Here is a 20,205-nt window from a genome sequence, read left to right as displayed (position 1 = left end):
CTCTGTCATGCCCCACTCAGTAGAGGGGAGGGGTGTGTAACTGTGACTCGCTCCGAGGGGCCACCCCACGCCATGACTCCCTCCTCTCAGTCAACATTAGGTCTCGTCATAGGTGGCGAAATTAAAATCCGTGATGGCTTTCCTGGAGTCCCTGAGAACCAGGATTCTTAGCATGGGAAAAACAGACTGATGAGGTTAAGTAAAAATCCTATAGTCCTGAGTTTTAATTTAAAGTAGAAGTGTGATCTTATGACATATTTTGTTCTGGAAAGAACGTAAACTCTGCTCATAAAAAAGACCAAGAAGCAATGACTAGCCCAGTGGCAGTGAGCATCCCTAGCTCTCAGACCGTGGTCTCCAAATGTCACTTCACAGTGACAGGACCCCTGTCTGGAGAAACGTGATTCCAGGACCTGGGGAGGAAATGTGCAAGATGAACTTGGAGCACCCTGTCCTACCAGAGAGTGGAAGCAATCAAAGGTTTCAGGGTCAAGTCAAAAGGATTCAGGAAGGACTGGAAGAGGTCCCTACCGGCCAAACACAGGCATCTGAGCACCAATAACAATAATGTATAGGACTGAAATATTTAAAACATACTGAAATCAGTGAGTTCATACTTTAAAAAAATCAGTCGCTGTTGGGGGTTCTAAGGCATCAGCTCATTAAGTAAAAATAAGGCAAAGAGGGGCACTTGACTGGCCCATGACTTGACTTTTGATCTCAGGGTCATCACTTCAAGCTCCACGCTGGGCCTTAAGCTTACTAAAAAAATGGGAATAATTGGGGCGCCTGGGTGGCTCAGTCGGTTGAGTGTCCGACTTCGGCTCAGGTCACGATCTCACGGTCTGTGGGTTTGAGCCCCGCGTGGGGCTCTGTGCTGACAGCTCAGAGCCTGGAGCCTGTTTTAGATTCTGTGTCTCCCTCTTCCTCTGACCCTCCCCTGTTCATGCTCTCTCTCTCTCTCTCTCTCTGTCTCAAGAATAAATAAATGTTAAAAAAAAAAAAATGGTAATAAAGGCAAATAATTAAGCGTTGATCTCGCTTAAACTAGACTACTGGTAGTCAAATACTGGCTGAAAGTTTCATTTTCTTTTTTAAAAAATAATTATAAGTTTACAGGAAGTTGCGAAAACAATAATACTAAAAGGTCCCAGTACTCTGCACCCAGTTTCCTCGGTGGTGACATCTTGCACAACTGCAGAACAGTATCAGAACGAGAAAACTAACATTGGAGCAAGCCACACATCTTGTTCACACTGTACCAGTTTTACATGCACTAGTGTGAGAGGGTGTGTATTTAGTTCTATACAATTTTATCACACATGTAGATTCACACCACCACAAGGAAGTTTCTTTTTATAGAAGTATCCCAGTTGCCAAACAAAGAAGGGATACTAGCATGGGAATATCTACATTTTGCAACTTCCAATGAAATGACTGGCCTGAGGACTAAACAGTCCTAATGGCTGTTACTCTCCCAAAGGGAGAGAATTCAACATCATGTGCCTCCTGATGAAAGAATACAACATCCCCAAAACTCACACCAAATCTGAGCAAGCCTCAAAAGTCAACTACCATGAGATATGCCACATTAATAGAATGGAAGACAAAAAAAGTCACCTCAGTCGATGCAGAGAAAAAGCATTTAACAAAATTCAAAACACTTTCATGATAAAAATACTCAACAAAGTAGGAATAGTAAGAAATTGCCTCAACATAATAAAGGCTACATATGAAAACCTATGTGTCTGGGTCACCTGGGTGGTTCAGTCGGTTCAGCATCCGACTTTAGCTCAGGTCATGATCTCACAGTTTGTGAGTTCGAGCCCTGCTTCGGGCTCTGTGCTGACTGCTCAGAGTCTGGAGCCTGCTTCAGGTTCTGTGTCTCCCTTTCTCTCTGCCCCTCCCCTGCTCGCACTCTCTCTCTCTCAAATATAAACATTAAAAAATTGTTTTAATTAAAAAAAAAGAAAACCTATGTGTCCCAGTGAACATCATACCCAATGGTAAAAGACAGAAAGCTTTTCCTCTAATATCAGGAACAAGACAAGGATGCCTACTCTTGCCACTTGAGTTCCACACAGTGCTGGAAGTCAGCCAGAGCAACTAGGTAAGAAAAAGAAATAAAAGGCATCCCAATTGGAAAGAAACAAATAAAATTGCATCTATTCTCAGATAACAAGATCTTATATGTAGAAAACCCTAAAGATTTCACACACACACACACACACACACACACACACACACACACGAAACCTGTTAGAATAAATGAATTCAACCAAGTTGCAGGATACAAAACTAGCACATAAAAAAAAAATCAGTTGCCTTCTATACATACACAATGAGAAATCTGAACATGAAATTATAAAAACAGTATCATCAAAAAGAATAAAATCATTAGGAATAAACTCAAGCAAGGAAGTGAAAGATTTGTACCCTGAAAACTATAAAACGTTACTGGAAGGAATTAAAGAAGACACAAATAAATGGAAAGATATTTTGTGTTCATGGGTTGGAAGACTTCATATTATAACAGTGTCCATACTACCCAAAGCAACCTACTGGTTCCATGCAATCCCTGTCAAAATCCCAATGGCATTTTTGCAGAGCTAGAAAAAAATGGTCCTAAAATTTATACTGGATCTTGGGAATGCAAGCTGGTGCAGCCACTCTGGAAAACAGTGTGGAGGTTCTCAAAAAACTAAAAATAGAACTACCCTACGACCCAGCAATTGCACTACTAGGCATTTATCCAAGGGATACAGGTGTGCTGTTTTCTAAGGAAACATGCACCCCAATGTTTATAGCAGCACTTTCAACAATAACCAAATTATGGAAAGAGCCCAAATGGCCATTGATGGATGAATGGATAAAGAAGATGTGGTATACACACACACACACACACACACACACACACACACACACACACAAAATGGAGTATTACTCAGCAGTAAAAAAAAAAATGAAATCTTTTGCAACTACATGGATGGAACTAGAGGGTATTATGCTAAGTGAAATTAGTCAGAGAAAGACAAATATCCTATGACTTCACTCATACGAGGACTTTAAGATACAGAACAGATGAACATAAGGGAAGGGAAGCAAAAATAATATAAAAACGGAGGGGAACAAAACATGAGACTCTTAAATACGGAGAATAAACAGAGGGTTACTGGAGGGGTTATGGGAGAGGGGATGGGCTAAATGGGTGAGGGGCACTAAGGAATCTACTCCTGAAATCATTGTTGCGCTATATGGTAACTAACTTGGATGTATATTTTAAAAAATAAAAAGAAAAAGCTGGTGGGGGGAGGGGAACTCCTCCTCTTCCCTGAGAAATCGCTTTTCACAACTTGTGACAGGCTTGTCACAGTATGACCACAGAGCTGATATGAAGATGTTGGAAGAAAATGAAATATTATTTATCTGTATTGTGAGCTGGAGAAGAAAGTAGAGAGTGGGGCCATCATGCACCAACCAGATCGTCCGTGATTCTCCCAGAGTAGCAGCTGGGTCAGGGACCACTGGCCTTGGACTCTCAGACCACATAGGTCAGGGAACATTTTCTATAAAGGGACTGATAACAAATATTTCCAGCTTTGAGGGCCACACAACTGTTCAACTCTGCTGCTGTAACCTGAAAGCAGCCACAGATAGGAGCATGGCTAGGTTCCAACAAAGCTTTATTTATGGACATTGAAACTTGAACTTCATGTAATTTCCACATGTCATGAAATATTGTTCTTCTTTTGCTTTTTTTCCCACAATTTAAAAAGGCAAAAAAAAAAATTTATACTGGATCTCAAGGGGGTACCCTGAATACTTGAAACAGTCCTCCTGATTTCAAAACATATTATATACAAAGCTACAGTAATCAAAATACCGTAGTAGTAGGGGGCGCCTGGGTGGCTCAGTTCGGTTAAGTGTCCGACCTCGGCTCAGGTCATGATCTCGCGGTTCGTGAGTTCAAGCCCCGCATCGGGCTCCGTGCTGACAGCTCAGAGCCTGGAGCCTGCTTCGGATTCTGTGTCTCCTTCTCTCTCTGCCCCTCCCCCGTTCACGCTCTGTCTCTGTCTCTCAAAAATAAATAAACACTGAAAAAAAAATTAAAAAAAAAAACAACCTGTAGTACTGGCATAGACTTAAAGACACCAATGGAACAGAATAGGGCCCAATAAACCCTCACAGAGATGATCAAATGAGCTTCAACAAGGGCACCAAGAACATACCATAGGGCAAGGGCAGTCTCAACAAATGGTGGTGGGGAAACTGGAGATCCAAACGCAAAAGACTGAGGTTAGACCTTACCTTACGCCACATATAAAACTTAACTCAAAACGGATTAAAGGCCTAAATGTGAGATCTAAAACTATAATCCTAGAAGAAAACACAGCGAAGAGTTTCGTGACAGTGAATCTGGCAAATGATTTCCTGGATGTGACACCAAAAGCACGGGTAACAGAAGCAAAAGTACACAAATGGGACCACAGCAAACGAAGACTGCGCTTCAAAGGGAAGCCGCCTCTGCCGCTCAGGCACCCTCGCCCACACTCCTCGCCCCGGCACCTCCCTCAGCCTCGGTAAGGGGCTCCCCACAGTCAGCTGAAGGCTGCCCCAGAGAGTCCTAAACGCGGTTGTCCAGACACTGGACTTCTCAGAAACAAGGCGTTCTCCTATGAGGGAATTTCAGTTTCTCTTTCCTTCTCGGCACAAGTCCAGGGAAGGGACTCGTCGGATGCCCTTTCTCTGCGGCTCAGGCGGCCTCGCCCACACCCACGTGCTCACCTGCTTCAGCGAGTGGCTCCGCCTACTTAGGCCTTTTCAGGCCCAGTGGAGATTCCAATTTCCACTTGCCTTTTCACTTTACATACATCAGCTGGGATTGCCCAGCGAGCCTGGCTAAAAGCGGAGCCATGCGGCCGGGGAAGCAGTCGAGATCGGGCCATGGCTCCGGCTTGGGTTGTGGTGCTGGTGACCGTGGTGCTGGGCTTGACCAGCGCGGGCCCTGTCCCCACTCCCGGGCCCCCCCCAACCAGGAGGGGCTGCCACGTGGGCAAGTTCCCATCTCTGTCGCCGAGGGAGCTAGAAGCCTTCAAGAAGGCCAGGGACGCCTTAGAAGAGTCACTCCCGCTGAAGAACTGGAGCTGTGGCTCTCGCCTCTTCCCCAGGACCAGGGACCTGATTCGACTGCAGGCCTGGGAGCGCCCTGCGGCCTTGGAGGCTGAACTAGACTTGACGCTGAAGGTCCTGGGGAACATGACCGACTCATCCCTGGGCGTCGTCCTGGAGCAGCCCCTTCGTGTGCTGCGCCACATCCACTCCGAGCTCCAGGCCTGTGTCCGGGCTCAGCCCACGGCAGGACCCAGACCCCGCGGCCGCCTGCACCACTGGCTGCACCGGCTCCAGAGGGCCCCAGAGGAGTCCCAGGGATGCCTCGAGGCCTCCGTCACGTTCAACCTCTTCCGCCTCCTCACGCGGGACCTGAAGTGTGTCACCGGTGGAGACCTGTGCGTCTGAAAACCTGGACCCGACCCCAGCCCGTCCGGGACCCAGACCTTCTGTATGCACCAGGCCTCATCCTCCCTTAAGTTATTTCCTTTCAATCCCTTATTTATGGACCTGCAGCCCCGCTCCATAGCCATAAGAAATGTTTATTTTTCTACTTTTGTGCAATGTGCAGCAAATAAACAGTAAGGAAGAGAGAAAAAAAAGAGCCAACTACTCTGGAGACGGAGAGAACAGAGGAACATGTTAAACAACAGTGGGAGCTGCAATCGGCAAAGTGCAGACTCTAGCGAACTCTAAAGGACTAAAAATCCAGCTTGACAAAAACATTTCAAGGAAAAAAAAGAGAAAGATAGGGTCCCTATACTCTACAGGAACAGCTTTGAGGGTAACGGTGATTTAAAGGTCTATCCACGAAATGCAATGTGGAGACCTTATTTGAGCCCTGATACAAACTGTTTTTAAAATATGAATTTAGGGGCACCTGGGTGGCTCAGTCGGTCAAGCGTCCAACTTCGGCTCAGGTCATGATCTTGCAGTTCGTGAGTTCAAGCCCCGCGTCGGGCTCTGTGCTGACAGCTCGGAGCCTGGAGCCTGCTTCGGATTCTGGGTCTCCCTCTCTCTGCCCCTTCCCCGCTCATGCTCCGTCTCTCTCTGTCTCTCAAAGATGAATAAACGTTAAAAAACAATTTTTTTAATATGAATTTATACAACTGGACATCAGAACATTGACTGCCTATCTATCGCTATTAAAGAATTATAAAAATTTAGATGTGATAATGGTATGGTGTTTTAAAAGTCCCTTGTCTTTTAGAGACACGTACTGAAATATTCCACTGAAGCAGATGTCTGGAATTTCCTTCAAAGGAATTTAGGAGGGAAGTGGATGGACAGGTAAAAAGGAAACCAGGTTGGCCACAAGTTGGTAGCTGTTAAATCATGGAAGCTGGGTTCATTTGTACCTCTTTTGTAAATAAGATGGTTTCTTAAATGAGAATATGGGCCGGGGGAGGGGGGTGGCGTTTAAGCAAGATAATGGCTCCTTCCTCTCTTACATAAAAACTCTGGAGGTAGGCAGGGCAGGCTGGCTATGATGGCGGCTTCTTAAGCATCAGGGACCCAGCCGCTCCCAACCGCCCCTCCCTCATCACTTGGCTTCCGCCTCAGAGTCTCACTGGGCCGCTCCATTCCAACCAGGAAGGAGGCTCGGGTGGGAAGAAGAAAAGATCCTTCAAAGGCATGTCTGAGAAGCCACACGAACCACTTCTCCGTCCCACTGCCCAGACACGGCCACATGGCCACGCCTGGCTGCAGGAGCAGCTGGGGAAGGCAGTCTTTACCCCGGATGGCCATGTGTCTAAAAATCGGGGCTTCTATTACCAAGGGAGAAAGGGTGAGAGGAGAGGGGGGTTCAACTCAAAGCGTCTGCCACAGCTCTTCTCTCTCTCTCTGAGACTGGCAATCGGGCGGGCGGGGTGCCACAGATCGGTGCTCGAAGCGGGCAGCAGGGCTACTGGGCAGCTGGCGGGCACGATGATGTTAAACATGCTTGTCGTTTACATACACAGATTAAGCAATCTGCTCCGAAGGCACCACTCTGCTCCGGGCGCAGCAGCGAGTGTCTGGCTTCCTCCGCTCTCCCAGGCTAGGTGCGCATCTCTAGGAAGCCGCTCTTCCTGGCGGTGCCATTTCCTGGGCTGCAGCCAAAACCCAACCCAGCTCTTGGGCCTCGGTCTGGCCCGAGGCCTGGATTATTTATTCACCGGTGCACGAAATGGAGAAACCTGCTATTCTCTGACCGCTGAGGGGCCTTGTAGGGGCCGACCCGGCAGTGGTCACCGTCATGCAGAGACCCTGCTGCTACCAAAAGCCAGGATGTCCCAGGGCGCCTGGGTGGCTCAGTCGGCTAAGTGTCCAACTTCGTCTCAGGTCATGATCTCACGGTTCGTGGGTTCGAGCCCCGCGTCGGGCTCTGTGCTGACAGCTCGGAGCCCGGAGCCTGCTTCGGATTCTGTGTCTCCCTCTCTCTCTGCCCCTCCCCCCCCTCAAAAATAAACAAACATTAAAAAAAAAAATTTAAGAAGCCAGGATGTCCCAAATCACAGCTGCTCTTCTACCACCCTCAAGATCTTTGCCATGTGTCTTGCAAACCCTCCTTTGGAAAAACACGTAAGTTGATTTTTAAAGTGATCTCTTGTCATTGCTGTAGATGGAAAAGCAGTACAGCCTGCTCCAGACAGAAGGTAACGGAACACCTAGCTAAGACTCTGCCTAAGGCTCCAAGCCTAACACCTGCTTCCTCTTTGGTAAAGACAAGCTAGCATTAAATGGATTTTCTCCTTAAGGCATTGAAACGGATTGAAAGAAAAACGTAATCAATTTTTTTCATAATGTCCTTCAATGTTATTTAATGCCTGTCAGTCACCACCAACAATCATTTCTCCTGGAGTATGTAGTCCCACTCCTAAGAAACGTGGCTGAACTTGGCACACCTCGGTTTCCCCACCTTACAGGTGGGGATCGTAACACTACCTAGTTTACAGGATGACGGAGACTATTCTGTGGAATCACGCATGTGAAGAGTCAGCATGCAAAGTACCTGGCTCACAGCGTAAGCACTCGAAAGCGGGGCTCTCATCAAGTTATCAGTTTTGTGGGAGAGAAAATGAGAGTCCTGTCATCTGAGCATCTGACAGCTTGAGCAAAACAAACAAACCATCCAAGCAGCCCAAACTTCAAAAGCAGCAGGGAGGGAGGGACATAAAACTCCAAACACTTTGTTTAATAATGGAAGACACTTTATTATTTTTTTGAGTCATCTCTCAACATTTCAACTCTTGATAGAAATCAATCGCAAAACATCTCTTTTTAAATTAGCATGTATTTACCCATCGCAATCACAGCAACCTCATACAGTAAGGTACACACCAAGGACACGGTCAGAGATCTCCTATTCCAGTCTCTAAACGCGGTATCTCCATGATGACATGTGTGCCGGACTTTCTCTCCCAGGACGAGGTGGGCACTCCTGCTCCTGCCCACCAGTAGAAGCTACCTGGCCTCACAGTTGCTTAAAAGTTCCTGTAGTGCTGGAGCGATCTGGGAACGGAAAACTAGAAAACTAGAGCTCTCAGGAGTAAAACAGGCGTCGACACTTCTGAAACGTGGGAAGGAAGAACACCAAAGATGACGACCCCAGAATGGGCTGGTCTCAGTAATAAAGGTGTTGAAACTCAGCTGTATATACACATTGAGTATCTACATGTGCTCTACTAGATATATAAAAAAGAGCCACAGAAGATTTGGAAAACCTTAAAATCACTCCACTGCATTGGAAGAACATCAGCAAATTCACAGTGGCCTCAGGATTCAGCCAGAGCTAAATGTGTTCGAGAGCCGAACACCTCCTTCTAGCAGAAAACCCACTGCACGTAAATCCCTAGATTCTGTACATCACAAACACGTATGGCTAAAATATGTTAGTTCACAAGGAAGCGGTTTTTAGTTTCAAACTCTTGCCCCACTCCTGCTCGGCACCCCAAAAGCAACATCCAGGGGTCATTCACAGGAGGAGTTTAAGGGGCCTTCAGGTTTGGAAGCGCTTAGGCTCAGCTGAGCATCTCAGGAGACGTCCGTCTGATGGGCACACGCTGACTCGGGCCCACTTTTAGTGCAAAAAGATCACCGACGTGGCAGAGGAGTCCTGGAAACAGGCGAAGAAGGCTGAGATGGAGGGGCGGGGAGATCCCAAATGACGTTCCTTCTCAAACGAGACTCAAGAAGTTCGGAGTGCAGGTTCACACGCGGCAAATGGCAAAGACCAGGCCGTAGGTCCGCAGGGTGAGGTTCCTGAAGGGTCACTAGGGTATCACAGTCCACAGGTGCACAGAACTCCCGGCCCGCACTAGCCCCCTAAGTGTCTGCTGGAGGTAGGTATATAGAGATTTATTGGAGGGAAGACAGTGGCTCGCCACCAATTCTGGGACATCGTCTGTTCCTCCTCTGCCCCCACACTCTCTGCTCTACCCTTGGGCTGTGGTGTGTATAGGATACAACACGGAAGGGGAGGAGACCCTCCCTTGGAAGACTAAAGAACCCAGGCCATTTGTATAAATAGCTACATGATCAATGTTTTAACCACTGTGAAACACACGGCAAGTTGAATATTTATTTAAAAATAAATCTCAAAAATATCTATTTACAGTACAGTAAGAGGGGCATGTGCAAACAACAGAAAGGGGGAGAAGTCCATTCTGCCGTGGACGGTCCACGCTTCAGTGCGTCGGAGCAAAGTGCACAAACGCCATGGGCTAAACTGAGCTGTGGCGGCAACAGGATGCCGTTCGGTGAATACCGGACTCAGTCCACCTTTGAAACCCAGACGGGTGGAAGTCAGGGGCGGGGAGTCCAGGAGGGGATCCTTGTGTCCGGGAAGGGGGTGGCCAAGGGATGAGCCACTAGAAGAGGCCCAGTGTGGCAGGAGGGCTCATTTCACAAGCCAACAGGCCTCTAGCTCGGCGCTCCAGGTGGGCGTTTGGAGGGGACCTGGAGGGCCCTTCCCAGTCCAAGTTGGCTTTGCAGTAGGAGAGGTGGGTGTGGCAAGAGTCTCAGAGACAGAAATCTTCAAAAACAAACAATGGAATAGGGAGTGGAGAGATTAGCAAAAATGAATCTGAACGGAAGTGCCACCCTCTCCCTTGTCAGGTGACAAAGCAGCCATCAAAGGAAATATCTGGGTCGCCAGGTGAACGCGCACGTGGTGCGGGCGACCCCACGATCCCCTGACACCTACACGGTCAAATGCAGGCCTCTGCTTCCGAGATCAATACGTGAACACTTCTTCCCTGGGGGAACCCAGAAAGTCAGTGGTGTAGCCCTTGGAGCAGGGGGGTGCAAGGTCGAGTCTATCTGTACACGAGATGGGAGAGCTGGGTGGACTTGTAGTTCAGCTGGTTGTTGGGCATGAACTTGTGCAGCTCACTCTTTTTGCAGCAGGGGTCATAATGGTAGGCGCCGAGGCAGGTGTCGCAGGAGACTTTTGAACACTGGGTGCAGGTGTTGGTGGCACCCGGGCGGTTACAGAAGCCACAGCGGGAGGTGGCTGTGGCCGAGGGCTTGGGTTTCGGGTGGAGGTGCGGCAGCCGGTCGAGGCCCTGAGTCTGGCCCGCGTACTTGTCCCGCAGAGACGACCCGTGGGCCAGGCTGTCGTGGGCAGAGGCCTTGCTGGGGAAGGCGCCGGACCTGGGGGCCGGGGGACCGGCAAGCAGGCCGTCGCAGCGCTGGCAGAGGGAGGAGCTGCAGGACAGACCGCAGTTTTGGCACTTGGACAGGGCGGACTCTTTGGCGGGGGGCGAGCGCTTGTGGTAGGGGGCGTGGGCATCATTTCTGAGCAGCCACACGTCCGGCCGCAGGGCGTCCTGCCTCCGGGACGCGGCCCTCGGCTCCGAGTCCGTGTACAGATCCACGTCATCCTGAGCGGAGAAGTACGTGCCACGCAGCGGGCCCAGACCATTGTTCGGCGAGGGGGGCGGCAGGTCATCCAGGCTTCCGTGGGCAGAGCTGGACACGGCCAGGAGCGAGGGGGACGGGCGGATGATCTCGTCCTTGAGGCCGTCGCCCACGTCTGCGGCCACCGGCTCCTTCCGCAGGCTCAGCGAGGCCTTCAGGGGCGGCTTCCGGCTCTCCCAGTAGCTGTCATAGGCGTCCACCGACCTCGAGGGCTTGGTCACCCGTGGCTTGTAGTAGTCCTTGGCCGCCCGCTCGCTGGCTGACTTCTGCAGCGCCACGCGGGCCATGGAAGCCGTCAGGTGCTCCCGGCCCTCAGCCCGGCGCCGCAGGGCCTCCGAGCAGCCCCGCACGTCCTCCGCGCTGCTCTTGCGCTCGCTCACCACGTCCAGCTCGGAGTAGCCCTTGTCCTTGACTTGTGAGTGGATTTCCAGCATCTGCTCACACTCCACCTTGGCCAGAAAGAGCTCAAAGGAGACCATCTTCACCTGGAGGGTCTCCACAAGCTCTTTGAGTCTGTACGCAGTCCCTAACTCGGGCACGTAGCCCATGTAATGCAGGATGGCTCGGATGTCCTCTTCCAGCAACGACGACTTGACATAATAAACGAAGGGGCCCGTGTAGGTCTAGGAGAAGGAAGGGTACAGAAAAAGGCGGGATTTGCTCTCTGAGGCACACGTGGTCTGAGCACACCCAAGTGGGGGGGGGGGGGGAGGAGAGAGGAGGGAAAGATCTCAGCAGCCGCCCCCCCCCGTGTAGCAGACAGAGGCCAGCTGGGCACACGGCGCCAGGGGAGCTGCACGGCACCGCCTTGAGCGGGAGGCCACAAAGCCACCAGCTCCCCGTACGAGCTTCCGCGGCTCTGCGCCATTTGAGGAAACAGGGCAAAAAACGCGGTGAAGAGAGGGGATCGGAGCCGAGGCGGAAGGCCCAATGAGCAGGAAGAATATTCCTTTCTGGATTTCTGAGGAGTTCTGAAGAACAAAAGCCTGGCTTTGTGGAAACTCTCCTGAGCCATCGCTGCCTTCAGCACGATTCAGAATTCTCTCGCTCTCTTAAATCCATCCTCCACGCTCCTGTCTCTTCCCACTTGGTCCGAACCCCCTCTCGGGGGACCCTGGCGTCTGCAGCAGCCTCCTAACTGGTCTCACCGCCCCGCTGGTCTCCTTCCCATATAACAGAATGCTTTCCAAATGTAAACCCGATCCGGGCCTGCCTTGCCTCCCAGCCTACTTAGGGCAAATTCGAGCCCTTTGCCCTGGGCTTGGAGGTCCCGCGTAACCAGGGTGCTGCCTGCCTTTCCAACTTCACAGCTTCAGACGGGAGTTGCCAGGGGCAGGGACTCAGTAAAGAGAGGACACTGGTCAGACAGGCAAGGTGGGGAACAGAAGGGGGTACTTCTAGTTGTTGGACCAAAGGCGGTGGGCAAGATACCCGGACGGGTCTGCAGGCAGAGGAGGGATGTAACTGGCACAAGCCCTCTCAGGTCGGACTGGGAGGGTCAAGAAGGGAGACCGGTGGGCACGGCCCTTCCCCAGACCTTACCTTGATGCTTCTGAATTCCTTCTTCCACGGGTAGAGGAAGAGGTTGACACCGACCGTTTCCAGCACACTGAAGGCGCAGGCCAAAGCCCGCAGGCTGGAGGAGCTCAGCGAGCGCAGGGAGCTCTCCACCACCTCATAGAACTGGATCAGCCGGAATCGATAAAAGGGATCCACCTTGTGCAGGCTGAGCAGGGTCGAGGCTGCGACCCGCAGGTACTCATCGTTGCCAGGCCGCTGCTTGCTGGGGGCGGCGTCCACTTTGCCCTCGTGGAACTGCACGTACTTCCGAAATAAATCATCCTTGTATTTTGTATCCATTGAACTGGGCTTCCCCATCCGATCCAGGGACGGGGGGGGGCTACCTTATCTCCTCCATGGCTTCTGGGCTCGAGGCAATGACATCGCTAAAAGCACTGACATGTTGCCCACCTGGACTAGGGGCATGCTCTGGAAGGGGAAGAACAAGAAGCACATCATTCCTCGAACGGGTCCACGTACCAGCTCGTGGCTGCCGAGGCAAAACGAAAGTCAGAACTGGCCTGAGCTACAACTGGGCACCACCAGCCCCGGGCCCCTCTCTGCGCATCCATGCAACACATTTAACTGAACACGTACTATGTTGCAAAGTTGTGGTAGAAACAAGACAGGTAGGTCCTTGACTTTGCTGAACTCATAAATGAAGAATGTGATTAGGAGCACCCAACCTGGTTTTGTAGGGAGGAGGAGAAAGTTTAAAAAATCCCCCCCACCCCCTGGAACCAGAGCGTATTATGCTAAGTGAAATAAGTCAGAGAAAGACAAATATCCTATGATTTCACTCATATGTGGAATTTAAGAACCAAAACAGATGAACATAGGGGAAGGGAAGGAAAAATAAAAACAGGGAGGCAAACCATAAGAGACTCTTCAATACAGAGAACAAACTGAGGGTTGCTGGAGGGGAGGTGGGTGGGGGGATGGGCTAAATGGGGGATGGGCATTAAGGAGGGCACTTGTTGGGAGGAGCACTGGGTGTCATATGTAAGTGAGGAATCACTAACTGGGTTCTACTCCTACACTGTATGTTAACGAACTTGAATTTAAATAAATAAATAGATATCTCCCTACCCCCACCCCAGGCAATGAAGGTGAGACATGAAGGATGAGGAGTCTGCCAGGCCAAGAGGTGGGAGGGGACTGTAACGTCAGAGGTGTCCCTAGGGAGGAAGGCCCTGAGCTAATGCTGCCAGGCACTCATGCACACTAATGCCCTTCATCTTCTTAAACCACCCTAGGAGACACAGGCACTACTACTCTGATCCCCGCTTTACAGGTGCAAAAGCCAAGACAGAGAAATGTAAAGAACGTGCCCAAAGTTACAGAACCACGAAGAGGCAGGGCTGAGACGAGAGCCCTGGCAGCTGGGCTCCAAGGTCGACGCCCTTACCCACCACTCCCTGCTTTCCTGAGGCAGGAAGGAGCTTGGCGAACACAAAGAAGGCCAGGATGGCTGAAGCGGCCAGGGGGAGGGAAGGGAGTGACCAGAGATGAAGCCGCAGGCACCAGCAGGGCAGGATCCTGTGCCTCGAGGCTCAGAGAGCAGAGCGTGTGAAGAACTGTGTATTTTATTCCAAGAGGCATGTGAAGCCCCAGAAGAGCTCAAAGCAAGGCAGGGAGGGCCGTGATCACATCTGCAACTTTAAAGAAAGACCACGCTGGCTGGTGCCCCCTGGAGGATCTCTGACAGCCTGATACCTTAGGAAAGGTTTACAGTTCTCCAATAATACCTATAGCTTATTCCCCTATACTTAGGAGAGGTTTACAGTTCCAATGGACAGGACAGAACATTCTGAGTTGGGGCACACCAAATTCGTACTTTTTTTAAAAAAAATTATTTATTTTAAGAGAGAGAAAATTAGTGCACATGTGCACGAGGCGGGGGGGCGGGGGGGAGAGGGGGGTTAGAGAATCCCAAGCATGTTCTGACTCGAGGCTCGAATTCATGAACCGTAAGCTCATGACCTGAGCCAAAATCAAGTTAACTGACTCAACTGCTGGGCCACTCAGGCGCCCGAATCTGAACACTTGCTGTCTGCGGGGCCACTGGTTAGAACACGCACAGAGTAACCAGCATGGTCGGTGCCACAATGCTGGGAGCAAACCTGCATTCATCGAGGGTACTGCCGGGGCCCCAGGAGGCAGCACAGCACAGATCTGATCTATGAACAGATCCAGAAGCCTGACTGCCTAAGTGTGAATCCTCGGTCTGCTTCTCTGGGCCAGTCAGATAAATTGCTCAGCCTCTCTGGGCTTGTTTTCTCATCTGACAGTGGGGGTTGATCATAGTACCTAGAGTTCAGAGTCGGTGTAAGGATGATGATCAGTATATAAAGGTCTTCACAGAGGGCTGACTCGAAATATGCCCTTGAAAAACATGAACAGCTATTCCTGGTATCTGAAGGTGCTATACCCCTGCCAAAATGCCAAGCGTTTTCTTTTATTTTTTTCTTGAGAGAGAGACAGAGCAAAAGCAGGGGAGGGGCAGAGAGAAGGAGACACAGAATCTGAAGCAGGCTCCAGGTTCTGAGCTGTCAACACAGGGCCCGACACAGGGCTTGAACTCGTGAACAGTGAGATCATGACCTGAGCCAAAGTCGGACACCTAACTGACTGAGCCACCCAGGCACCCCTAAAATGCCAAGCATTTTCAAGAAGGTAAGGTGAGCGTGGGCAAATATCTCCAGCCAGGTGGGGGATGTGCATTTTCACAGTCGCCCATCCTGACCACAAGCTCCACGGGTGCAAGGACCCTGACTGAATTACTCAGTAAGGTAACTAAGCACAGAACCAGAGGCAGGCAGGGAACGTGCTTCAGAAACACCTGCTAGCTAAGTGGACGAGGCTCCTGCTGGCTGTGGAGACCACATGGGACTGAGAAGGAAGCACAGTGAGAAGGGACAGGCCCAGCAGTCCTTCAGATCTGAGTTCAGCTCAGGAAGTGCTAAGGGCCCACAAACCTGGCAACGATCATGAGGTCAATAAAATCATCCACTCTCAATGAGCCACTCACCTGGCTTCTTCACAGTTTTGGGGAGACTCCAAGGATCTTAACCAGGAAGTGAGGGGTGAGATGTGCAGGAGAACTGGGGACAGAGAGGCCACTTTCTCCCAACCACTGCCCTCCCAAGGGAGCCCCGTGCTTCAAGAACACATACACCCAAGGAGCACAGGAGGCACATGAAAATCCATTAGGATAAAATTCTACCTCCTGACCAAGGCCAAAGGCTTCTCACGGTCTACCCCTGCTCATCTCTCATAGCTGTCCTCCCCTTCCAAGTTCCACCCACACAAACCTTTCTGTTGTTCCTCAAACACACAAAGCTCACTTCTGTCTCAGGACCTTTGCCCGCGTTGTTCCTTCTGCATGTTCTTCCTCTGATTCTTCCCGTAGCTGGCTCACATTCGTTTTTCGGGCCTTAGCTCCAATGTCACCCCTCAGAGGCCTCGCTGACAACCCCAGCTCAGTGACTCCCACTTTCCTAGTCCCTCATTACCCCATTATCCTGGGGTAATCGCCAGCTGAAAGTGTCGTTATTCATTTACTAACTTCCCCTCTTTGTACCCCCACCGTAACCCAGCATGCTTCACAAAGGCAAGGACCACATCTGTTTCATTCACCACAGTGCCTGGAACACAGCTTCGCACACAGTAGGTGTTTGATAAAACAGGAGAAATGAAAGAGGCATTCGTGATGCCATGCCTTCAGTTTCTCATTGAGCTCTCCCGAGATTCCAGGGAGGTCAGCTCCATGACAGGACATGCTGTTAAGTAGCCAGAGCTACTGGACCCAAGATTCCAAGCCTGACCTTTTGAGGCCCCCGTGTTCCTCCCATACCTCCAGGACTCCTGGGCTCAACAAGTATTCATGCAGCACCTATCTCATGCCAGGCCCTCGGATGGGTGCAGTGGGGGGATAATCGGGGGGGGGGGGGGGGGAGGGAGCTGCAATTGGGAAGCCACAGCCCTGCCCTCAATCCTACCTACAAGAGGTCACTATCAATGCATGTATCGCAAGCCGAGAGAAGACACCACTGTCCTTACCAATAAAAACCGGTATGTATTTCCTATTTTGTATTTACAAGAGAAACTTCCACCCTGCCTCTGGTCCCAGGGACTATTTTTTGGTACATCTGAGAAAAATGTAAACAAAGGGACATGAAGCCTCCTAAATGCGGCTGTGATTTTTCTCTGACGAAGTCAGCGCTGAGCCTATAGAGGCTGATTTTTTTTTTTTTTTTTTTTTACAAAGTCAGCCACTCTCAAGCTCAGTGTCTGCTGCTCTGTAATCACATCACAGTCCACACCCGTGTTTGTTGCTGGCGCACAATAAACAAGGAAAAGGGATCCAAATAGCCCAATCGGTGTTGGTGTTCCAAATCCTCAAGTCAAGGATGGGAAACCCATCTATGATGAATCTTGCGTCAACCTAGGTAGGTGAGGAAAAAGGTGAAAGAAAATGAACGCTAAGAGGTAATTAAAGAAAGGGAGACGGGAATGAATCGTCACTGAGGTCCTACTACTCACTCAGCACTGAGTCTTCCGCTTTACCTGCATCATCCCATTTAATCCTCACACCAAAGTTCAGCCATGAAACAACCAGCCCAACAGAGCTCCCAAGGGTCCGAGCCGGAATTTGAACTTGGGTTGGCAGGCCCTGAGGCCTGGGTTTTTTCCCCGTTTCCCCCACTCATTTATTGCTACAATCTACCATTCACTAAGGGACCAGTACGTGAGGGCCCTCTGCTAAGTGCTCAATGAAAATCAGTGAAAGCCACAGGACAGCCCCAAGGTTAAAGAGGAAACTGAGGCTCAGCGAGGCCAAGTCACTTGTCCTGAATCACAGGGAAGGAAGAAGGAGGATCTGAGGTCCGCACCAAGGTCCGATGCCCAAACCCTGACTCAAGCTCTATGCTGCTTCTGGGCTGCACCTGCCGGACAGCTCTACTTGAAAGGGCTAGGCTAAGTTAGAACATCCCATGGCAGGGCAAGCAGACTTGAGTTCTAAAAATTGCTATAGTAGCAAAATTCCCATCTTCCCACACCGAAGGGGGCTGAAGAGCTGCAAATCTCTTTAAGATGGAAGCTCAAGGGCCAAGGGAAGAGGCTGGCCAGAGACCGGCCAGTGGTAAAGCAGCTGACATCATCCCTCCTGAATACATTTTCTGAGAATACAGGCTGCATTGTAGCTGGTCATAGCTGGTGTCTTTTCTGAGCATAGAGCCAGCAATTTATTCCCAGCACTCTGCAAGAACAACAAAAAAACACGCTCTCGGCAAAAACAGCGTGGTTACAGGAGACTAGACAGCGCAATGACAGAAGCCGTTAATTTCTCCAAGCAACCCAAGGATTGGAGCGCCATGACGTCCCAGTCTGGTGGGGGGGGGGGGGAGGGGGGGGCGGGAAATGGCACTGTGAACATCCCTAACAGCGTCAGGCGGGTGCCCAGAGCCAAGAGGCCTGGTCAGCACTCCCTGCACCCACAATCTGGACTCCCTTGGAAAAGCAACTCAATGAAGAGAGAAGATGTTACATATACACTCAGGGAGGTGGTGGTTTTTTCATGACGATGATAATTTTTTTAATGGTTTTTGTTTTTGTTTTTAATAATGTCAAAGGAAAGCTGTATCTGTTTCAAATCCCACTGAAAGGAACTGAAATGATTTGGGGTAGCAAAGCATTAGCTTGGCTTTACCTTAGCTGGCCCATTCAAGCAGAAACATCCCCCAAGCAGCATCTGAAGGAGCCCCCTCCCTGCACAGACATAGGCTATTTAGGACGCATCATTGCCCCGGTCCACAGGTTTACAGATCTCTGGTCTAGCTTCAGCCAGCTCAGAGTTCCCTCGGCCTCCAAACAGCAGCAAGAGGAGAGCAAGCCATTCAACCTCTTCCACCTCCGTACCCCACTCTTTTGCACTCATTCCAAACCCGAGGTTCCCGAGACACATCCAAGGCACCTTGCACTGCCTGTGAAACACCAGAGGGCCCCCATACCCCAATCAGATTCCAGAGAGATTCAGAGAGAGGTCTTGCAAATCTCTGAAAATAACACCAGCTATAAGCTGCTGCAAACGGGCTTCCCTACTGGCAGCTGCCTCTCAGAGAGGCTCTGAAGGAAGCAGTTTCCACTCCCTGCTGGGGACAGGAGCTGGCGGCTGCTATTCCCAAGCTGGCAATTCCTACAGTCTCTGAGGGCCGTATCAGTTGTAAAAAACACCCCAGTCCCAAACTCAGGCCCCATCTGGCTTTGCGAATGAATTCACTGCAGCTATCACTTATTGGACGCCAGCTGTATGCCAGAGACCGTGCTTCACAAGCATTATCTCATTTCATCCCCACTACGGCCCTAGCAGGCAGGTTCACTCTCATTTAAGTAATTAGGCAAATGAGGCTCAGAAAATGAAATGACTTGTCCAAGGTCACACAATAAGTACAAACCCAGATCGGCTGCCAGACACTGGGCTGGGGACCACTGCGCGGTAACTGCCTCGCGGTGGGGTCGGGTGGCCTCCCACTTGGTTAGTCGCCGAAGAGGGGGTGTTCCTCCTGAGCTGCCCTGAGCCACCCATGGCCGGTCCCAGGAATCTGCGAGGCAGTCTCCGGGGGAGTGGGGATCCTGAGGACAAGCTGGGCCCTCGGGACGCAGAAAAGGCGGGCCCGCCCGCCGCCCCCGCCGGCCGCGAGGGGACCCCGCTCTCGGGTTGGCCGAGCCCCGCCGAATCGGGCGCCCCCTCTGCCCTGGGAAGCGCCGGAGGCCGTTTGGGCTCGCGGCCGCCCCGCACTCACCCGGCACTGCCGCCAAGGACGCCCCGGCCGAGGGTATCCAGAAGGAGCCGCGGCCGCCGCCGGAGCCGGGCCCCGCTGGGCTCTCGCCGCTCCGGCCGGCTGCAAGGGACCGAAGCCAGTACCCCGAGACCAGCGGCGACCCGGAAACACTAGGCCAGGAAGTGACGCCTTTCGGAGGCGGGTCCAAAGGGAGGCTGGGCCGCGGCTGCGCGTCGTACCGGAGCGAGGCCGATGGCCGCGGGCGACGGAGGGAGAAGCGGGAGGTAGAAGAACGAGCGGAGGAGTCGCGGAATCCGGCTCTGGGGCTTGCAGGGCCGCCGCCTCGGCTCGGACTAGCCCCGGAAACAAACGAGCCGGACGTGACGCACGCCAGCCCCGGGATGGTGGCTGGCCGGTTGTCATGGGAACCGGTGTAGAGCCGGGCGGTGGAGGCTAGGAGCTGCGAGCGCGGACTGAGTGATCCCCGGCCTCCGCCTCCCGGACTCGTCCCTTGTCCAGATGATCTGCGAGCAGCTCTCCCGACTGAGCCTGAGCAGGAGCTGACAGTTGGAGTCCTCACCCCATTTTACAGACACAAATACCGAGGCTTAAAGAGAGCAAGTGAGGTGCCAGGATCACGCGAGATGGAATCCGGCCTCGAGAGGACTGTCTTTAAGAACGGGGCTCCCAGCTTTGCCTTTGCCACTTACTAGGGGCGTGACCTTGGGCAAGTTACCTCGCCTATACGAGCCTCAGCTTTTTCACTTGCCTTTCATATTGCCTCCTTGCTTTGCGACTTTTCATCAAACACCTTAGTACCAGCATGGTCTACACTGGCTTCAATCAT

The 20,205-nt window shown here is 51.3% G+C and overlaps 2 protein-coding genes across 3 annotated transcripts; one reads left to right on the top strand and one right to left on the bottom strand.

Moving 5' to 3' along the window:
* The first annotated feature begins 4,077 nt into the window (after nucleotides 1–4,077).
* LOC125161760 (interferon lambda-1-like) lies at nucleotides 4,078–6,003 on the top strand. The gene has a single exon (XM_047851809.1). The coding sequence runs from the start codon at nucleotides 4,945–4,947 to the stop codon at nucleotides 5,515–5,517; it is 573 nt and encodes a 190-aa protein (XP_047707765.1). The 5' UTR covers nucleotides 4,078–4,944; the 3' UTR covers nucleotides 5,518–6,003.
* Nucleotides 6,004–9,659: 3,656 nt separating this feature from the next.
* SPATA2 (spermatogenesis associated 2) lies at nucleotides 9,660–19,510 on the bottom strand. Of its 2 annotated transcripts, XM_047851409.1 has the most exons (3): nucleotides 19,380–19,510; nucleotides 12,556–13,002; nucleotides 9,660–11,636 (listed from the first exon to the last, which is right to left on the bottom strand). In XM_047851409.1, exons 2-3 carry the CDS (start codon nucleotides 12,889–12,891, stop codon nucleotides 10,410–10,412), a joined length of 1,563 nt encoding a protein of 520 aa, XP_047707365.1. In that variant the 5' UTR covers nucleotides 12,892–13,002; nucleotides 19,380–19,510; the 3' UTR covers nucleotides 9,660–10,409. The 2 variants fall into 2 exon arrangements, with proteins under 2 accessions (XP_047707365.1, XP_047707366.1); XM_047851410.1 differs by lacking the exon at nucleotides 19,380–19,510 and having other exon boundaries at nucleotides 12,556–13,358.
* Nucleotides 19,511–20,205: the final 695 nt, after the last annotated feature.

The sequence above is a fragment of the Prionailurus viverrinus genome, chromosome A3 (assembly GCF_022837055.1).
Source record: "Prionailurus viverrinus isolate Anna chromosome A3, UM_Priviv_1.0, whole genome shotgun sequence".
Lineage (NCBI taxonomy): Eukaryota > Metazoa > Chordata > Mammalia > Carnivora > Felidae > Prionailurus > Prionailurus viverrinus.
The sequence above is the reverse complement of the archived record's forward strand: the minus strand, read 5'-3'. Positions and strand labels throughout refer to the sequence as shown.

Coding starts and splice junctions, on each gene's coding strand:
- SPATA2 (XM_047851409.1), bottom strand. CDS start 12,891: ATGGGGAAGCCCAGTTCAATGGATACAAAATACAAGGATGATTTATTT. Junction 11,637..12,555: donor AGGAATTCAGAAGCATCAAG/GTAAGGTCTGGG, acceptor TCCTTCTCCTAG/ACCTACACGGGCCCCTTCGT.
- LOC125161760 (XM_047851809.1), top strand. CDS start 4,945: ATGGCTCCGGCTTGGGTTGTGGTGCTGGTGACCGTGGTGCTGGGCTTG.